The sequence below is a fragment of the Sorex araneus genome, chromosome 6 (genome assembly GCF_027595985.1).
Source record: "Sorex araneus isolate mSorAra2 chromosome 6, mSorAra2.pri, whole genome shotgun sequence".
Lineage (NCBI taxonomy): Eukaryota > Metazoa > Chordata > Mammalia > Eulipotyphla > Soricidae > Sorex > Sorex araneus.
This window is the reverse complement of record NC_073307.1, coordinates 87,789,953-87,810,093: the sequence shown is the minus strand read 5'-3', so window position 1 is coordinate 87,810,093 and position 20,141 is coordinate 87,789,953. Positions and strand designations below refer to the sequence as shown.

Sequence of the window (20,141 nt, the reverse complement as noted above, 5' to 3'; positions counted from 1 at the left end):
GCTGACCTGGGTTCCATCGTGGCCCCTCGAACACCACCAGGAGTAATTACCCAGTGCCACGCCAGGAGTAGCTCCTGAACGCTGCTGGGTGTGATGCCCAAACCAAAACATAAAAAGGAACAGAAAGAAAGAAAGAATTGAGTTTGAATTCTCGGAGTTAAGGTGGAAGTGTATCATCTGTCAACTGCTGTGTAACAAGTGACCCCCAAGGTTAGCCTTTCCAGACACAAACATTTGATGCCTCAGGTTCTGTCTGAATCTGGGTGTAGGTTAAGTTGGTTCTTCTGCCTGCAGATTCCTGATAGTTACAGTAACATTATAATTAGGGCCACGGTCATGTCTGAGGACTGCCTTGGGAATGTGGGGTTTCCTTTGAAGCTCATTTTTTTGAAGCTCATTTTATTTATTTATTCTCTAGCTCTTAACATTTTTAATTTTTTTCTAATTGAATCACCGTGAGCTACACAGTTACAGAGTTGTTCATGATTGGGTTTCAGTCATTCAATGTTCCAACACCCGTCCCTTCACCGGTGTACATTTCCCACCACCCATGTCCCCAATTTCCTTCCCACCACACCCCTCCAGCCTGTCTCTATGGCAGCCACTTTTCTCTGCCCCTCCCCCCGTACCCCCGTGAAGCTCATTTATATAATGGTTGGCAGACCTTGGTCTTTCCCCGTTTCCCTGTGCGGACCTCTCCGCCCCCCCACCCCCGGCTGCCTCCTGATTCGGAGCTGACTTTCTCTGCAGGGAGAGACCTGGGGGGGGTGGGGTTGGGGGAAACCAGCTAAGAGCGATGCCACGCTCACTGTTCAAAACCCTAACGCTGAGGTGACCCCCTGGGACACCGTGGCCTTGTGCCACACTGGAGATGCTGGGAGCTGCTTCCTTTCCCCACATAGTGGAGATCTCACACACAGACGTGGTACAGGACGCAGGGCCTTGGTAACTGCCTCGCCAAGAGTCAGGGGCTGGGGGTGGGGGTGGGGGTGGAGAAAGATTTCCCAGGACAGCTGCAGTCTCGCGAGTGACACGCTTCTGGGCCCTGCGCTGCCCGCCCCCCCCCACACACACGCTTGCTTCCTGGCGGGGAATCAGGGCAGCTCCCGTTCCTGTGACCCTGATCGCCTCCTGCCCTTCTCTGTAACTTCCCTCTGCACCTCTGTTCTGCTGAGTTGGTCTCCACGGAACCTGGAGTGTCTGGACAGGGTCAGCGTGGATCAGGGTGCCGGTGAGGGTGAATAAAATTCCGTTTATAGGGGACTGGAGCGATAGCACACCGGGGAGGGCGTTTGCCTTGCACGCAGCCGACCCGGGTTCGATTCCCAGCATCCCATAGGGTCCCCTGAGCACCGCCAGGAGTGATTCCTGAGTGCAGAGCCAGGAGTGACCCCTGTGCATCACTGGGTGTGACCCCAAAAGCAATACAAGCAAAAAAACTCCATTTATTGACTCCTGGTTCCGCAGGGAAGCCAGGAGGGGGTGGGGGTGGGCCTGGGAGCGTGGGGAAAGCGTGAGTGGAGGCATTTTCCAACCCTCGAGGCCTAGAAGGGTGGCGTGGAACCGGGGCTGGGAGCTTGGGATGAGGCCTTGGGCAGGCGGCGTGAACTTCCCTTCCCGCTTCTCGTGGTTCCGTGGCCTTCGTAGTTGTCTGACCTGCAGAAGGGGGGGTCGTTATAGCCACTCCTCCAGCCTGCACCCCCCGCCCCGGCTCCCCTGCCAGGCTGTGACTAACTTCCTGTTCCGGTCACACAGCCAACACCTGCTGTGGGTGGGCTGGTTCGCCCCCCAGCGCGGGTACCACTGGGGGCTCCCTCGTTGCTAACACAGCCCTGTCGCCTGAACTGGGGGCTCCAGCAGGTTCCCTGGAAAGCCCCAGGATGGAGATAAACATCCCGTGAGATCACAGCCCGCGATGAGTCAGCCAGGGCTGATGATCCAGTGTGAACGGGCGAGGGGGGCTCAGGAGAATCCCCCAAGCACCCCCCCGCCTCGCCCCTTCCTCTGACCACCTTTGCACCAGGCCAAGCCCTCCCCCTTCGAGTCTCTCAGTCTCTCGGGCAGAGCAGGGTGTGCCAAGGCCCCGCGCACATGCCCCTGTGTGCCAGCGCCCAGTAAAGCGTCCGTGTAAGCCCGCGGGTTTCTGAGAAGCTCCAAGAGCCAGCCGGGACGGTGCCAGGTTTGGAGCTTCGGAGCGGGACATGATGCCTGGTTCCAAATCCCTGCTGGCCGCGGCATGTCTTTGGGCTGGCACTCGCCGGCTGGCATTGTGCAGGGGTAGTGTTTTTCACAAGCCGAAGGTTTGGGACACCGTGTGTGTGTGTGTGTGTGTGTGTGTGTGTGTGTGTGTGTGTGTGACTGGCATTGTGCAGAGGCAGTGTTTTTCACAGGCTGAAGGTTTGGGACACCGTGTGTGTGTGTGTGCGCGCGCGTGTGTGTGACTGGCATTGTGCAGAGGTAGTGTTTTTCACAAGCTGAAGGTTTGGGACACAATGTGTGAGTGTGTGTGTGTGTGTGTGTGTGTGTGTGTGCAGCAAACCCCGTGGGCCCTTGCTCCTAACAGCTTCAGTGACGGTTAGCGTTCATGAGCGAAGAGCCAAGTGCTTTAAAATTCACATGTAGACACTGCTTTGGGGTGGTGGGGCGGAAGGGCACCCCCAGCAGTGCTCAGTGGGCACTCCTGGTCCAGTGCTCAGGAATCACTCCTGGAGGTGCTTGGGAGACCGTATGCGGTGCTGGGGCTGGAACCCATGTTAGCTGCATGCAAGGCAAACGCCTGTTATCAATCTGGCCTCTACACGCCAGTATAAAAGAAATGTGTTTCTGTTGCTTTTTGGGCCACAGCAGTTGTGCTCAGGACTCACTCCTGACTCTGTGCTCGGGGATTACTCCTGGTGGGCTTGGGGAACCACATAGGGTGCTGGGGATCGAACCTGGGTCAGCTGCTTGCAAGACCAGCGCCCTACCTGCTGTACTATCTCTCTGACTCTCTACATCACTTTTATTTTGGCGGGGGGGGGGGGTCACACCTGGCGATGCTCAGGGGTTACTCCTGGCTCTGCACTCAGGAATTACTCCTGGCGGTGCTCGGGAGACCCTATGGGATTCTGGGAATCGAACCCGGGTCTGCCATGTAAAAGGCAAATGCCCTACCCTCTACATCACTTTTTAAGGCTTTGTTCTTTAGTACCCTTAATAGAGGGTAATATAGGGTAAGTAGCACCTTGCTAGCACTGTAGCACTGTCGTCCCATTGTTCATCAGTTTACTCAAGTGGGCACCAGTAATGTCTCCACTGTGAGACTTGTTGTTCCTGTTTTTGGCATATCGAATACACCACGGGCAGCTTGCAGGCTGTACTGTGCAGGTGGGATACTCTCGGATGCTTGCTGGGCTCTCCGAGGAATCAAACCCAGGTGGGCCTCGTGTAAGACAAACACCCTACCCGTAGTGCTATTGCTCCAGTGCTCTTGGGCTGGCTGGAGCACTGTGATAGGCACCCCAAAAGGGCGACTTTGCCAGATTCACTTGTGTTTGGGGACCTGGAACGAACTGCACAGTATCTCTGAGGTCTGTCGGGGGGCAGGGGGTAGAGGGCACCTTAGCTTGAACATCCGGGCACCTTAGCTTCTCCCTCCCCCTCCCTTCCCCCACCCAGGGAGGAGAGAGCCGCCCCTCTCAGCAGCTGGGTGCCCACACAGCTCTTCGAAACACTCTTTGCCCATTTCTTCATGGCCGATTCCCTTCGGGGGGAGTGGAGGCGGGCATTAGTGGAAATTTCACTGTCATCACGTTGCTCATTGATGTGTTCGAGCGGGCACCAGTAACGTCTCTCATTGTGAGACTTGTTGTTACTGTTTTTGGCGTATCCAATTCGCCACGGGGAGCTTGCCAGGCTCTGCCATGCGGGTGTGATACTCTCGGTAGCTTGCCGGGCTCTCCGAGAGGGGCGGAGGAATCGAACCCGGGTCGGCCGCGTGCAAGGCAAACGCCCCACCCGCTGTGCTGTCGCTCCAGCCCAGTGGAAATTTACTGCTGAGGAAGTCTCACTTGGCTCACGCCTGGCCTTCCCCCCGCCCCCGTGTTGCTGTGCTGTCGTGACGTGAGGGCCGGGTGCAGCCTGGGTGGCACCTGGCGCAGCTGGCTGGGCGCCGGGCGTGCACTCTGCCCTCAGCCTCCGGAGCTGCCAAGCCCAGGTCCAGATTTGGGCCAGGATGAAAGCCAGAGCTCCGTGCTCCCTCGGGGGTTCCGTCTTGCAGACAAAGGGTGTTCCCGGGGCTGGCGGGCTCAAAGCTTTCTGCAGTGGAAAAGGGCGGGCCCGGATTTTCTTTTTTCTTTTTTTGCTAGTTATTTCTTTTCTTTCTTTCTCTCTCTCTTTCTTTCTTTCTTTCTTTCTTTCTTTCTTTCTTTCTTTCTTTCTTTCTTTCTTTCTTTCTTTCTTTCTTTCTTTCTTTCTTTCTTTCTTCTTCTTTTTTTTTTTGAATCACTGTGCGATACAGTTACAAAGCTTTCGTGTATGAGTTTCAATCATACAATGAGCAAACACCCATCCCTCCACCAGTGCACATTTCCCACCACCAATCTCCCCAGTATACCCCCCCTTTCCCACCCTACCCCTGCCTCCATGGCAGACAGTTTCCCCCATACTCTCTCTCTACTTTGGGGCATTATAGTTTGTAATACAGATACTCAGAGGTTATCCTGTTTGGTCCTTTATCTACTTTCAGTTCACATCTCCCATCCCGAAAGATTCCTCCAACCATCATCGACTCAGTGATCCCTTCTCTATCCCAACTGCCTTCTCCCCCAGCTCATGAGGCAGGCTTCCAACTGCAGGGCAATCTTCCTGGCCCTTGTCTCTACTGTCCTCAGGGGTCAGTCTCAGAATATGTTATTTTATATTCCACGAATGAGTGCAGTCCTTCTGTGTCTGTCCCTCTCTTTCTTTTTTTTTTAATTTAAATTTTATTGAATCACCATGTGGAGGGTTACATAGTTCTCAGGATTATGTCAGTTATACAATACTCAAACACCCTTCCCTTCACCAGTGCCCATATTCCATCACCAACCACGCCATTATACCTCCCGCCCCCCCAGTCCCCGCCCTTGTAAGTGATAAGTTTCACTTCGTTTACTCTTTATCTTGGTTACATTCCATGTTTCAACACATAACTCACTATTGTTGCTAGGGTTTTCCCCCAAAAAAGAAAAGACAGTCCTACTGTCAAGGAAGCATTTGATGACTCTCCATTGCTGAGAATGTAGAGATATTAAGTCCCGCTGTTTGTTACATAACTTTTCTATTTTTTTCCCTCCTCGTCCCGCGCCACCGAGTTCACGCCTGTTTAGTAATCACCACGCTGCCTGACAAAGGGAAAAAAAAACAAAAAAGATGGTTATTTCCCATCATCAGCCGGCGTGGGGCTCTGGCTTAGTTGATAGTCTGGTACAATGTCTGCCAGCAGTTTCTGGAACCAAAAGTAATACGCTGGTATCGGCCCCGGCTCGAGATTCCACCAGCGTCCCGCTGTTCCAAGTACATAATAATTTATTCCCTTGTATCCCATTTCCACGCCACCAGGTCTGTGTCAGCTTAATGGACATCATACTATGGTTAACGCCACGCCGCGTTTCTTCCCGAGAAAGAAGGATATTTCTTCTCAGCCGGCGTGGGGATATGGCTTAGTTCAGTCTATAGAGATGGCTACCACTTTGATTGCCTTCAATATTTCAGCAAAAGACTTACTATTCTTGTTAGGATTTCCCACCAAAGTCCGACCCGTTAAAAAGGAACCATTTCATATTGGTGATGATTAAATGACATTAGGTCGCGCAGCCATGGCAGCGGCCTTGCGGCTTTGAATTTCTGTATAAAGTCCAGGGAAAGTACAGCCAGAAATTACACGTCGCTACAAACTTTAACCCTATTATGGTACCCCCAAAGTCCAACCCGTTACAAAGGAACCATCTCATATTGCTGATGATTAGATGACATTAGGTTGCGCGGCTGCGGCAGCGGCCTCGCAGTTTTGGGTTTCTATATAAAGTCCAGGGAAAATTCTGCCTAAAATTCTATCGCTACAATCTTTTACCCTTCAACAAAAAACTCAGTACTATTGTTTGGAGTTTCCCCCCACGGTAAGCCCTGCTAAAAAGGAACATTTACACGTTGCTGATAATCAAGAGATATTAGGTTTTGGATTTCTATATGAAGTCCAGGGAAAATTCTTTTGGTAATTGCATCACTCGCTGGCGGCGCCTGGGCCAGTAGCTCCGAGCACACAGTTTGGAGGCATTTTGGGGGCGCCTCTCGTGTCCAAAGTGGTTCAGTTGCCTCCGGGTTGATCTCGCGTGGGGGCAGAAAGCTGTCCCTCTCTTTCTGACTCATTTCACTTAGCATGATACTCTCCATGGCCATCTACTTCCTTATAAGCAAATTTCATGACTTCATCTCTCCTAACAGCTGCATAGTATTCCATTGTGTAGATGTACCAAAGTTTCTTTAACCAGTCGTCTGTTCTCGGGCACTCGGGTTGTTTCCAGATTCTGGCTATTGTGAACAGTGCTGCAGTGAACCTACAGGTGCGGATGTCATTTCTACTGTCCTCTTTTTGCACCCTCAGGGTATATTCCCAGAAGTGGTATTGCGGGGTCCTATGGACCCGGATTTTCTAGGCAGCCCTGGCCCCTGCAACTGAAACAGGAAACAGCCGTCCGTCACCTTCCCTTTGCTCCATGAGCTCTTCTAATATTGTCCACTTTCCTTCTGGCCTGAGCCTGGCCCCTGCCCAGTGCTGTCAGCTGTCCGGGGGACCAGCATAGGGACACTCCTGCATGCACCACTTTCTAATACATCCTACAGCACCATCAGCTCTGGGCTCAAGGCTGGTGGGGGGACCTTGCCCGGGACCAGCCCTGCTGGACCTGCAGAGAAGTGTGGGACCCAGGGTCCCCCTCTCCGGTTCCTCTTTGTCAGACGGGCATGTAGAACCTTCCTTTGGCCTCGGTGGACTCCCCCCACCTCAACCTCCTCCTCCCTGCCTCTGACCTGTCCTGCCTGGCCCATCTCCCATCCCCAGGGCCTGTGGGTTCAGCATCCATCTCTTTAGGGGGGGAGATGGATTCCAGCACTTTCTTAGGACCCTGCTCCCATGCCAGAGACCTCTGCAGACTGGGGCGTCCGGGAGCCGGGGGCAGGCGGGCCCCCCACTGCACGGATGGACACACATAGGATGGGGATCTGGACTGAGCAGACAGAGGGGACGAGAGGCGATGGACAGGGAAAGCTGGGCGAGGCAGCTCCCACAGGGGGGACCCGGCGCTGGCCCAGGTGGGGGTCCCTGGAGATGCTGGCGGAGGCGCACCGGGTGGGGGTAGGGGGCAAAGGTACCGCTGAGCACAGGAGTCCTTCCCACTGCCCAGGGAGCCAGCGTGGGTGTTGGTGAGCACACGGCCCCCCCCCGGGCTCCTATGGGCCTCCTGAAACCACACAGGTGCCCGCGAGGAGGCCTTAAAACTGCCTCTCCACCAAGTGAGTGGACCCCTGAGTTTGATATGGGGGGTCTCAGCCCCCACACCCCGCCCTTCTTGGTCTCCCCTCCTTCCTGCTCCTTTTTTTTCCTTTATGGGTCACATCCAGTGATGTTAGGGGCTTACTCCTGGCTCTGCACTCAGGAATTCCTCCTGGCGGTGCTCAGGGGACCCTATGGGATGCCGGGGATCGAACCCGGGTTGGCCGAGTGCAAGGCAAACGCCCTACCCACTGTGCTATTTGCTCCAGCCCCTCCTGCTCCTTTCTGTACTAGGGAGCTGTCCCAGGGCCCCCACGGTGCAGAGAACAGTCTTGCCCCGGGCAAGTGCTCAGTGGGCCCCGGGTCCCCGGGGGGGGGGGGGTGGCAGGGGAGTCGGGGGAAGCCGAGAGCCAGGAGCCGGGCCATGAGTCGGGGCGCCCCATGGCTGAACCCCGACTTTGCTGCCCCGAGTTACTGATCCCCTCAGCCCAAGGAGACTCTAATGGGTCTGAGGGTCCCTGTCTGGGAGACGCCCCCTCGTGCTCCACGGTGGCCCTGCTCTCTGTCCCCAGGGGAGTGCCTCGTCACGGGACAGTCCCACTTCAAAACCTTCGACAACAGACACTTCACCTTCAGCGGCATCTGCCAGTACCTGCTGGCCCGTGACTGCCAACACCAGGCCTTCTCCATCGTGATCGAGACGGTGCAGGTGAGGCCGCGGGGTGGGGGGACCTGGGGTCACACCTGGAGGATGCCGAGCCCACAGGCCCTGGGGACGGGAGATGGGCCCGGCGGGACAGGTCAGAGGCATTTGCCTCGCACACAGCCCAGCCTGGCCGCAGCCCCGGCCCACGGGGGATGCCCTGAGCCCTGCGGGGAGAAGTCCCTGAGCACAGGGGCAGGAGTAAGGCCTGAGCACCGCTGGGTCCCCCCAGCTCCCTTGCCCTCTGCAAAACAGAAAAAAAAAGCACAAAAACCTTTCAGGGCTGGAGAGATAGTGCAACAGGCTTGGCGCACAGGCCTGAGCCGCATCACGAGCACAGCCAGGAGCAGCCCCTGGAGACGGCCACCCGAGTCCTTACCCCAAGAGAGGGGGCGGGGAGAGAGAGAGAGAGAGACAGACAGACAGAGACAGAGAGACAGACAGAGACAGAGACAGACAGAGAGACAGAGGCAGAGAGAAAGAGAGAAGAAAAGAAAGGAAGGAAGAAAAGAAAGAAGGAAGGAAGGAAGGAACGAGGGAGGGAGGGAGGAAGGCAGGAGGGAGGGAGGGGAGAAGGAGGAGGGAGGGAGGGAGGGAGGAAGGAGAGAGGGAGGAGGGAGGGAGGGAGGAAGGGAGGGAGTAAGAGAGGGAGGAGAGAGGGAGGGAGGAAGGAAGGAAGGAGAGAGGGAGGGAGAAAGGGAGGGAGGAGGGAGGAAGGGAGGGAGGGAAAGGAAGGGAGGGAGGGAGGAAGGGAGGGAGGGAGGAGGGAAGGAGGGAGGAAGGAGGGAGGAGGGAGGGAGGGAGGGAGGGAGGGAAAGGAAGGGAGGGAGGGAAGAGGGAGGAAGGAAGGAGGCAAGATGGACACGGGGAAGGCCCAGGAGCTGCTGGTCTCCGCAAGGGTTTCTTGTCCCCCTCTTCGAGGGGACTCTGCTCCCAGAACTTTCTGTGCAGACGGACGGTGCTGGCCCCTGAGACAAGCCCGCAGGCTGTGGGGCTCGAGGTCTGCCACTGAGCACTCAGGGGCTCCCCCTCCCTGGGCGCCCCCTCCTCCCCTGAGCCCCCTCTCTCTGCAGTGTGCTGACGACCCCGACGCCGTCTGCACCCGCTCGGTCATCGTCCGCCTGCCGGGCCTGCCCCACAGTCTGGTGAAGCTGAAGCACGGTGGTGGGGTGGCCATGGACGGCCAGGACGTGCAGCTCCCCCTGCTGCAAGGTGCCGCTCCCTCTCCCCGGGCAGCCAGGAAGGAGGGCTTCCTGGAGGAGGAAGAGGAGGACCAGCTGGCTTTCTTCTTCCTCCTCCTCCTCCTCCTCCTCCTCCTTCTTCTTCTTCCTCCTCCTCCTCCTCCTCCTCCTCCTCTTCTTCTTCTTCTTCTTCTTCTTCTTCTTCTTCTTCTTCTTCTTCTTCTTCTTCTTCTTCTTCTTCTTCTTCTCCTCCTCCTCCTCCTCCTCCTCCTCCTCCTCCTCCTCCTCCTCCTCCTCCTCCTCCTTCTCCTTCTCCTTTTTTCTGCTCTCTGGGTCACAGTAGCAATGCACAGAGGTCCCTCCTGGCTCTGCACTCAGGAATTACTCCTGGCGGTGCTCAGGGGACCCTATGGGATGCTGGGCATTGAACCCCGGTTGGCCACATGCAAGGCAAAGCCCTCCCCGCTGTGCTATGGCTCTGGCCCAGTCAAGGGGATTTTTCCCTGGACTTTACCCGTAGGGGTGAGGGGAGGGTGGAGCAGGGTTGTGCTTCCGGGGACAGTGGGAGAGGGGCAAGGCTGATGCTGAGTGGCCGGGAAGAGGCCGAGGAGGGTCGGTCACGCCGATGTCACAGGGAGAAGCCAGGTGGCCGGTGGTCTGGCGGACCCCCACACCACCCCGCGCCTGGCAGGTGCACAGTGGGGCGGGTAACCCCGTCTCTCCCTCCCAAGGGGCTCTCGGCCCTCCTGCCTCTGGCTGACCCCGGGGCCCATGATTCAGGCCCAGCACGCAGTGGGGGTGAGCTGGCCCCCGGGCTCAGCGCGTGTTCACATGCCTCCCCTGGACGTGATACTTTCCCCGTGTGTGGGGGGGGGGGGGGCACGGGGTGTGGCGCCTCCCTCGGTTCCACCCTGGGTGGCTTTCAGGGCTGGTGGCAGCAGAGAGCAGAGCCTGCACCGCCCTCTGGTGGCAGGACTGGGAATGGCAGGCTCCCTCCCCTCCCCCGCCCCGTGCCCCCTCTGAGTCCTCTCCTGTCCCCGGTCCAGGTGACCTCCGCATCCTGCACACCGTGATGGCCTCTGTGCGCCTCAGCTACGGGGAGGACCTGCAGGTGGACTGGGATGGCCGCGGGACGCTGCTGGTGAAGGTGGGTCCCCCCTACTCTCTCCTGGGTACCTGCCCCCTGGTAGGGGGCACGGAGCTATTGGGATTCCTCCCCGCCACTCCCCGCTGGGGGCTCACACAGCTGGTAGACTGTGGGATGGGGAGGACTTGGATTGGCTGCCCCTAGGGGACAGTGGCTCCCTCCCCTCTCACCCGGGGGTGGGGGACTCTTTGCAGAGACCCTATCAGTCCTATGTGGAGGAGGAGTCTACATTGTCACCCTCTAGGGGACCTCGGGGACCTCCCCGCCCCCGCCCCCGCCCCTGGGCCTCTCTGCCCTGGAGTCCTATTGGGAGAGCAGCCCTGCTGACTTCTGTGTCCCCGTGAGATGCGTCCTTTCTGGGGAAGTTTCCCTCACTGCTGTGGTCACGGCTGCTTTGCAGTCATCTGGGTGCAGGGAACTTGGGTTATGAGTCTGATTTTCTCCACCCCATTGTGTGGGGGGGCGAGACAACAGCTTCTCTCTGGTCTGCACCCCCAGACCCCCTTCCCCCGCCCTCCCCGCCCCCTCTCTCTGCCTCTCTACAGTTCCCGAGGTTTCTGAGGCTTCCATTTCTCAGTATGGACCAAGTGAGAAATGAAATCAGAGGCTTCTGACCTGTGTCGTAGTGGATTCCTGGGGGTGGGGTGGGGCGGGGAACAACGTCAAGACAGGGGCTGGAGCTATCAGATAGCAGGTAGGGAATTTGCTTTGCATACAGCCCGTGACCCGGGTTCGATCCCTGGCAACCTGGATGGTCACCTGAGCAATATCAGGAGTGGTAAGTCCTGAGTGCTAAGCCGGGAGTAAGCCCAGAGTCTCACTAGATGGAGCCCAAGAAAAGCAACAGTGAGAAACAGTGATGATAAGAAGTGGGGCTGGAGCAATAGCACAGCGGGGAGGGCGTTTGCCTTGCACGCGGCCAACCCGGGTTCGATTCCCAGCATCCCATAGTGTCCCCTGAGCACTGCCAGGAGTAGTTCCTGAGTGCAGAGCCAGGAGTAACCCCTGAGCATCCCCGGGTGTGACCCAAAAAGCAAACAAAAAAAGAAAAAAGAAAAAGAAGAAGTCAGATGGCTCAGGGCTGACGCATGGCACGTGCATGGTGTGCAGTCAACCTCGGCTGATCCTGTCCACCGTCACCGCTAGGCTCGTCCCCAGCTGAGCCGGAAGTGGCCCCTGGCCGCTGCGGATGTGGTCCAACTCCCTCTCCCTCCCCTCCGCCCCCCTAGAGCAAACGACTTGTTTTATTTGGGTGGGGATGAGAGAACCGTTTTCCAAAACAAGAATAAGCGCTGAGCAGGGTCGCTGTGCTGGCGTAGCTGCGGATTCCTTTCCCGGCTGGTGCCAGGGCAGGCAGCTGCACTCACTTCTCCTGCTTCCAATCTCGGGGAATATTTACTTGTCCCATTGCCTCTAGAAAATTCCATTGTGAGCTTGAAAGACAATGAGAGGGAAAAACCCAAATGACGAGGCCTCCAGGACCCACCTCAGGGTCTCAGCAAAGAGTTTCCACCTGGTAGGGAGCGATCCCACCTGGGGGCCTCAGGGTCCCACTTTTGAGTCCTCCTGATCCAGAGAAAGTCTTCTTCATCTTTTCCCACTCATGACCCCCTTTTTTTCCCCCCTTGAATTATTTTCTCTGTCACCCCAGCTATGCCTGCATATAAAATAGGTGTACAATCAGACATGGGGCCAGAGAGATGGCTCAGTGGTTAAGGCACTTGCTTTGCATGTAGCCATGTATGTATCCTAGTTCGATCCCTGGTCCTCGCTGGTGCCACATAAGATCCCCTGAACACCACCAGGAATGAACCTGAGCATGGAACCAGGAGGAACACCTGAGCACTGCCCGGTGTGGCCTCCAAAACTAACAAAGAAGGCAAACATTTCCTGATAATAATATCACTGTATCACTGTCCTCCGGTTGTTCATTGATTTGCTCGAGCGGGCACCAGTAACGTCTCCACTGTGAGACTTGTTGTTAGTGTCTTTGGCAAATCGAATATGCCACGGGTGGCTTGCCAGGTTCTGCCATGTGGCCTGATAATAATACAGAAATTTTAAAGATTTCCTGTGACCACCCCAATCCCCCTTCAGTTATGTGGCCCCTAGGGACCCACGGTTGAAGAAGCGAGGGTCTAGGTGCTTTCTGCAGCCTGAGGTCTGTGTTCCCAAGCCCCGCGGTACATGACCCTATACAGGGGGTGTGACGTCCCCCTGAGACCTGGGCCTCCTCCTGCTGTGGCAGCTGCCCTTTCTCGAGAGCCCTGAGAGAATTCTAGAGTCACAACGTGGTCACAGAGTCCACCTTTGGACAGGCTGTGGAACAGGAACGTTTTGGGGATCCGGTCAACCCCTCCTTTGCAGTTGGATTTTTTCTCTCTCTCTCTCTGGATCACACCTGATGATGCTCAGGGGTTCCTCCTGGCTCTGCACTCAGGAATCACTCCTGGCGGTCATTCCTCGGGGGACCCTGTGGGATGCTGGGGATCGAACCCGGGTCAGCCGCATGCAAGGCAAACGCCCTCCCCGCTGTACCATCTCTCTGGCCCCCTCCTCTGCAGTTGGAACTAAAGAGAGGACCTTGGTTTCTGGACAGGAAGTTCCTCTGGCTACCTGGTGACTTGGTGACCCATATGAGACCCCAAACTCCTATTTCTCAACTCCTGTCTGCTGTGCTCTCCTGCCCCCACATTCTCCTTCACTTCCATGCCACACAGGGGCCCTGGGGTCTGCAGGACTTGCCCCCACTGGCAACTGGGCCAGGACATCCCCCTCCCCTCTCCTCCTCCTCCCCCTCCCCTTCCCCTCCTCCCCCTCCCCTACTCCTCCTCCTGCCAAGTCTTCATTGCTTCAGCACCTATTTCTGAAGGGCCCACGGGCACTGCTGGAGGGGCGGAGGCCACAGCAGAGAGTGGATCCCCCCCGACCGAGTCCGAATCCTAGAGGAGAGTGAGCTGGGATAAAGCAAACAAGGCAATCCACCCCGCACATCCTGAGAGGGGGTGGGGTGGGGGCAGGATTCCCACTGGAAGTTGGGAAGGAGGAAAGGCCTGGTGTAGCCACTTGGTCTTTCTAGAACAAACAGGAAAGCTGATAGCCCGGCCTCTCCATCCTGACGAGGATGGGGCAGGGGGCATACCTGGCAGTGCTCAGGGCTGACTCCTGGCTCAGTGCTCAGGGAGCATATGGGATGCCGGAGATGGAACCAGGGTCAGCTGCACACAAAGCTGTTCACTGCTGTTCCCTGTTCACTGCACTATCTCTGTGGCCCCTTGTCAACGGCAGTTTCTTAGATGCAGTTCCTAAAGGCCTGGAACCTTCCTCTTTCCCCTCCCTCTTCTTTCACGGTGGGTCATGACCCCCTGTCAGGAAATGCAGCTGAATGCGGGGACTTGCACATTTGGCAAATGGAAAAAGATTCCCGTATTCTCGGGACCAAAAATAAACCCCCCAAAATCAACTGCATAAGGAATCTGAGGTGTTTCTGGCAACGCTGGTCCCTGCTGCATTTTGGGGGGCAAAAAGGGTCACGAGTGCAAAACAGTTAAGAACCCCTGGCTAGGGAACTGGAGGCCACTTGTCTATCACCTCGGGGTTTTTTTTTCTTTTTAAAAAAATTTTATCGGATCACCGTGAGATAGTTACAAGCTTTCATGTGTGGGTTACAGTCTCACAATGATCAAACACCCATCCCTCCACCAGTGCACATTCCCCACCACCAATATCCCAGGTATACCCACCCCCCGCTTGGGCTGGAGCGATAGCACAGTGGGTAGGGCGTTCACCTTTCACGTGGCCGACCCATGTTCGATTCCTCCACCCCTCTCGGAGAGCCTGGCAAGGTACCGAAAGTATCCCGCCCGCATGGCAGAGCCTGGCAAGCTACCTGTGCGTATTGGATATGCCAAAAACAGTAACAATAAGTCTCTCAATGATAGACGTTACTGGTGCCCACTCAACAAATCGATGAGCAATGGGATGACAGTGACAGTGACCCCCCCCTTTCCCGCCCTCCCCCTGCCTCCATGGCAGACAATATTCCCCAGACTCTCTCTCTACTTTGGGGCATTATGGCTTGCAACACAGACACTGAGAGGTCATCATGTTTGGTCCATTATCTACTTTCGGCACGCATCTCCCATTTTCTCAGTGATCCCTTCTCTATTCCATCTACCTTCTCCCCTCCGCTCATGAAGCAGTCTCCAGCTATGGGTCAGTCCCCCTGGCCCTTGTATCTACTGTCCTTGTCTATCACCCCGTTTTGAGGTGGGGGGGGAAGCTGAGCAGCCCTGGAAATCTACCTTCTCTAAGCAAACAGGAAGCCCCCCAGTGGCACCTAGACCTCTACCTGCCCTCACCCGCCTGGATCTTCCCACACTCTCTAGGGCTGGGGGGGTGGGGTATTGCCCCCTTGGGAAAGATCTGGAAGAGAGGCGGGCTGCTGTGGGCTAGGGATCAGCCTGAGAGGTTTCAGCCTTGTCAATGACCCTCAGTCCCAGGCTCAGCTGCACCCGCCAGCTCTCTGCAGGGGCCCCCAGCTACGCCTCAAAAGTGGGACTCGAGTTCCCAAGGGCCCCAGAGGGTGCTCTGGGCTCTGGGGAGTGGAGGAGATACCAGCCTAGAATCCGGTGCACCCCCTGGATGCCCCGACTTTCCCCCATTCCCCCGCCCCGTCCTCAAGTCCCTCTCCTGGGTGCTCAGGGCAACGAGGTGAAACTTGGCCTTCCTCTATTTTTTGGAGCCGCACCCAATTGTGCTCGGGACTGACTCCTGTCACAGTGCTCAGGGATCACTCCTGGTGAGGCTCAGGGGACCCTGTGGGATGCTGGGGATCGGACCCAGGTGGCGGGTGTGCAAGGCAAGCTCCCCCCTACCCTCTGATCTTTCTTGCGCGGTAGGAACTTGTTCTTGGCCACCAAATGCGAGAAGTGTGTGGGTCTGATACTGCCGGTCTAGACTCAGCCCCCAGTAACTCATCGCCTTCCTGTTTTTTTTTTTTTCTTTTTGGGTCACACCCAGCGATGCTCAGGGGTTCCTCCTGGCTCTGCACTCAGGAATTACTCCTGGCGGTGCTTGGGGGACCATATGGGATGCCGGGGATCGAACCTGGGAAGTTCGCGTGCAAGACAAGTGCCCTCCCCGCTGAGCTATGCCTCTGGCCCCGCCCTCCTGGTTATTATACTCAGTTGTTGGGGGGGGGGGCGGGGATCTGCGGCCGAACCCGGGGCTTCTCTCCTCCTACGCAGTCTCTCTCCCTAAATAACAGGATCCTGGCACCCCCGCCCGTCCCAGCAGCCCAGAGTTGGGGGCGCTGACGCCCCTTGCGCCTCTTGCAGTCCAGATCGCCCCCTCTCCATGCCAGAGTCTGGGGAGCTTAGCTGGGGCGTCCAGATTTTCTCTACTGATGCTTCACGGGGCGTTTCTCGTGAAACCCATCTCCTCCCCCTCGGCGGGAAAGGCGCGGGCAGCGGCTCCAGGGCGCCCCTTTCTCCACCCCCCCCGCCCCCCGCAGCTCTCCCCCGTCTTCGCTGGGCGCACGTGCGGCCTTTGCGGGAATTACAACGGCAACCGCGGCGACGACTTCCTGACGCCCGCGGGCCTGGTGGAGCCGCTGGTGGAGGACTTTGGCAACGCCTGGAAGCTGCACGCGGACTGCGAGGACTTGCCCCGGCAGCCCAGCGACCCCTGCGCGCTCAATCCGCGCCAGAGTAGGTGGACTGGGGGGGCGCGCGCGCGGGGTGGGGGGGTGTGTGGTAAGCCTGGCCTCCACCTGGCCCGTGTTTTTTTTTGCTTTTTGGGGGGAGGGGGTCACGCCCGGCGATGCTCAGGGGCTACTCCTGGCTCTGCACTCAGGAATTATCCCTGGCGGTGCTCAGGGGACCCTATGGGATGCTGGGAATTGAACCTGGGTTGGCTGCATGCAAGGCAAACGCCCTCCCCGCTGTGCTATCGCTCCAGCCCCCTGGTCGGTGTTTTGTGGGGGAAGCGCCCCACCCTGGCGGTGCCCAGGGCTTACTCCTTGACCTGAGCTCAGGGATCACTGCTGGCGAGCTCGGGGGTCTGCATGTGGTGTCCGGGATCAAACCCAGATCAGATGCACGCAAGGCAAGCGCCCTACCTGCTGTACTATCTCTCCGGCTCCAGGATTCTGTATTATTATTATTATTATTATTATTATTATTATTATTAATTTTTATTTTATTGAATCATAGTGAAAAAAATACAAAGCTTTCAGGTTTTTTTTTCTTTTTGGGTCACACCTGGCTCTGCACAGGGGTTACTCCTGGCTCTGCACTCAGGAATCACCCCTGGCGGTGCTCTAGGGACCATATGGGATGCTGGGAATCGAACTTGGGTCAGCCGCGTGCAAGGCAAACGCCCTACCCGCTGTGCTATTGCTCCAGCCCCAAAGCTTTCAGGTTTAAGTCTCAGTCATATAATGATTAAACCCCCATCCCTTCACCAGTGCACATGTTCCACCACCAAGAACCCCAATATACCCCCCTCCAACCCACCCCCTCCTAAGTAGCTAATGATCTTCACTTTATTGTCTCTATACTTTGAATACCTTCAATATTTCAATAGAGAACTCACTATTATTGTCTGCATGCAAGGCAAACGCCCAACCCATTGTGCTATCTCTCCAGCCCCCAGTGAATTTTTTTTTCGATCGGCAGTCCATATACTTTCTGAATTGGGTTTGACATAATTCATTGCATAAGAGACTTCCAGAATATCATTGGGCGCTGGAGCGATAGCACAGCGGGGAGGGCTTTTGCCTTGCATGCGGCAGACCTGGGTTCGATTCCCAGAATCCCATAGGGTCCCCTGAGCACCGCCAGGAGTGATTCCTGAGTGCAGAGGCAGGAGTAACTGCTGTGCAATGCCGGGTTTGACCCAAAAAGAAAAAAATCACTGCGATTCCGGGAACCAAGAGAAATGGTTTCTTTATTATTATTATTTTGCAGAATGTTCTGTCCAGGGAGAAGCTGGACTAAGGGTCACTGGGGGCCAGCCTGGAGGGGGCATGGCAGAGTCCTCCCGGCCCCCTCCCCAGCTTCCTCCTCTCTCCCACCCCTCTCCAGCCAGGTTCGCCGAGGAGGCCTGCGCGATCCTGACGTCCGCCAGGTTCGAAGCCTGCCACGCGGCCGTGGGCCCCCAGCCCTACCTGCGCAACTGCCGCTTCGACGTGTGCTCCTGCGCCGACGGCAAGGACTGCGTGTGCGACGCGGTGGCCAGCTACGCCGCGGCGTGCGCGCGCAAAGGCGTGCACATCGGCTGGCGGGAACCCGATTTCTGCGGTGGGTGCCCGCGCGCGCCCTGTCCCCTATCCGGAGCGCGTCTGCTCAGCGCTGTGCACACGCCCTGCCAGCCTCCCGCCGCCGCTGCCGCCCCTGCCTGTGCCCGGAGCTAGTGGGATCTCCCGTGTCCAGTGCATGTACTGCCCCATGGAGGAGCAAGGGGGCAGGGCGGAGGGTCGCCGGGGTGAGGGTGAGGGTCCTTCTTCCCAAGTTGTTCTCAGTAGATTCCTGCGACCCCGGAGCTGGGTAGATGAGTTGGCATCGCTGCCACACTCCCGGGGCTGGATTGCACTTGGCTGGCGGTGGCTGGTGCTGCTTTTCTGGAACCGTTTGCTGACTGCCCAGCGGGGTTAGCGCTGAGGTCCAGCCTGGGAGTGAGGGGGAGTGGCAGGAGGTCCCCCCGCAGCACGGATATGAAGAGACACTTCCGGGTGTGCAATTATGGGTGTGTGGGGAGTGCTTCTAAGGATGCTGTCATTGTGAGTATAATGGGCCCATTTTGTCTTGGCCAAAGAGATAGTACAGTGGGGAAGGCCCTGAGCACCTCTGGGGGTGTCCTCATCCCCCAAAAAATTGTTAAAGAAGAAAAGAAGTGGGTTGGGGGGTGCTGGAGCGATAGCACAGCGGGGAGGGCGTTTGCCTTGCACACGGTTGACCCGGGTTCGATTCCCAGCATCCCATAGGGTCTCCCGAGCACTGCTAGGAGTAATTCCTGAGTGCAGAGCCAGTAGTGACCCCTGTGCATTGCCGGGTGTGACCCAAAAAAGCAAAAAAAAAAAAAAAAAAGGAAGAAGAAGAAATGGGTTGGGAAGCAGTGAGAACGGAAGTAACCAGCAGTGCTACTTCCAGACAGCAAACGCTGGGGAGGGAAGTCCAGTCCGGAGAAGGGAGGGGTAGGGCAGAGGCCAGAGGCAAAGGCACCCGAAAAACCTCCGCCTCCAGGCAGCCCCCTGGGTCTCTCCCAGAGCAGGAAAAGTATACAGCCACGTGGCGCTCAGATACTCTTTCCGTCCTCACGGTGCCTGGGCCCATTTCTTCATCCTCCTCCAAGCTCAGAGCAGCTCTCCAAGTGGGACCCCGTGGGGCGTTTCAGAGATGCCCCCGTTTGAGCCCCAGTTCCAAGGCTCCCGGCCAGGGCTAGCTCTCTGAAGTGCTCTGCAGAGGGCCTGGGCTGTGTCAGAGGGGGGCGGCATCTGACGGTCCTGCCAGGGGGCTGTGAGGGGACAGACACTCCTTTCCTGGCGCATCAGCACGAGGGCAGTCCTGGGAAAGGCTGAATGTGGCCGGCCCTGTGCTTCCCCCCGAAGGGCCCGTAGCTTTGGGGGGGCCCGGCAGCCTGCTCCGAGGGACGGGGAGCAAGCAGGGTGCGAGCTGGGGAACGCCCACGAGTGTCGGCTTCTCCCGCCCTGGCTCTGCAGAAGGAGCCCCCGCAGTCAGCTGACCGGCGCTGTGCTGCCCCAGGACCACAGCCGGGGAGGTGGCGGGGGAGGGGTCGGGAGCTTGGGCGAGGACCAGAGCTCCATCGTTGGCCCCCCGCAGCCCCCCTAAGCTCCGCCAGGTGTCTCTGTAGAGCCCCCCGCTCTGCTCGAGCTCAGCAGTGCCGCATACGTCACCGGAGCCAGGCATTGCTCGGTCCGTCCCGCTCAGCTGGACCTCCCCGAGAGTGGCCCCTGAGCACTGCTGGAGAGCCCCCACCCGCGAGGCTGAGAAAGGCTCAGGCATCCCCGGAGACACGCCAGCCGTCCCGGTCTGGGGAGGGTGGTGCGGGGGGGCTCCTCGGTGGGGTGGCACGGGACTGGGGCCCCAGCCAGCACCCTGGGGCGCGGAAGGCGTGGCGCAGGACGTACTGTGCTCTGCTTGGCTTCCCTCGCCCTGGGGTGCCAGGGGGCGCGAGGGCCTGCCTGGGCGGGTGTGCGTGGCCCTGCGGTGGGCGGTGGGCGGGCCTCTGCAGCAGGGCTCTGGGTTGGTTGGCCCCTGGCTTGTGGAGAGCGCCCCCTGCTGGAGGCATGGTGGAGTTTCAGGGTTTGCTGCAGGAAGGGCTTGCTCAAGGAGTCAGGCACAAAGGGCAGGAAGCCCATGTGAAGAGCAGAGTATACAGTTGGTGCTTAGTGTGAGCATGTGAAGAGCAGGGTATTCAGTCAGTGCTCAGTGTGACTGTGAAGAGCAGGGTATGCAGTCGGTGCTCAGTGTGACTGTCAAGAGCAGGGTATGCAGCCGGCGCTCAGTGTGACTATTAAGAGCAGGGTATGCAGTCGGCGCTCAGCGTGACTGAAGAGCAGGGTATGCAGTCGGCGCT

General features: G+C 57.6%; 1 protein-coding gene across 1 annotated transcript in view; it reads left to right on the top strand.

The window, feature by feature from the left end:
• VWF (von Willebrand factor) overlaps positions 1-20,141 on the top strand; it is a 172,446-nt gene that overhangs the window by 49,169 nt on the left and 103,136 nt on the right. Inside the window, 5 exon segments of the mRNA XM_055143591.1 lie at positions 8,083-8,219; positions 9,287-9,425; positions 10,441-10,541; positions 16,057-16,252; positions 17,630-17,845. Coding sequence (XP_054999566.1) covers positions 8,083-8,219; positions 9,287-9,425; positions 10,441-10,541; positions 16,057-16,252; positions 17,630-17,845 — 789 coding nt within the window.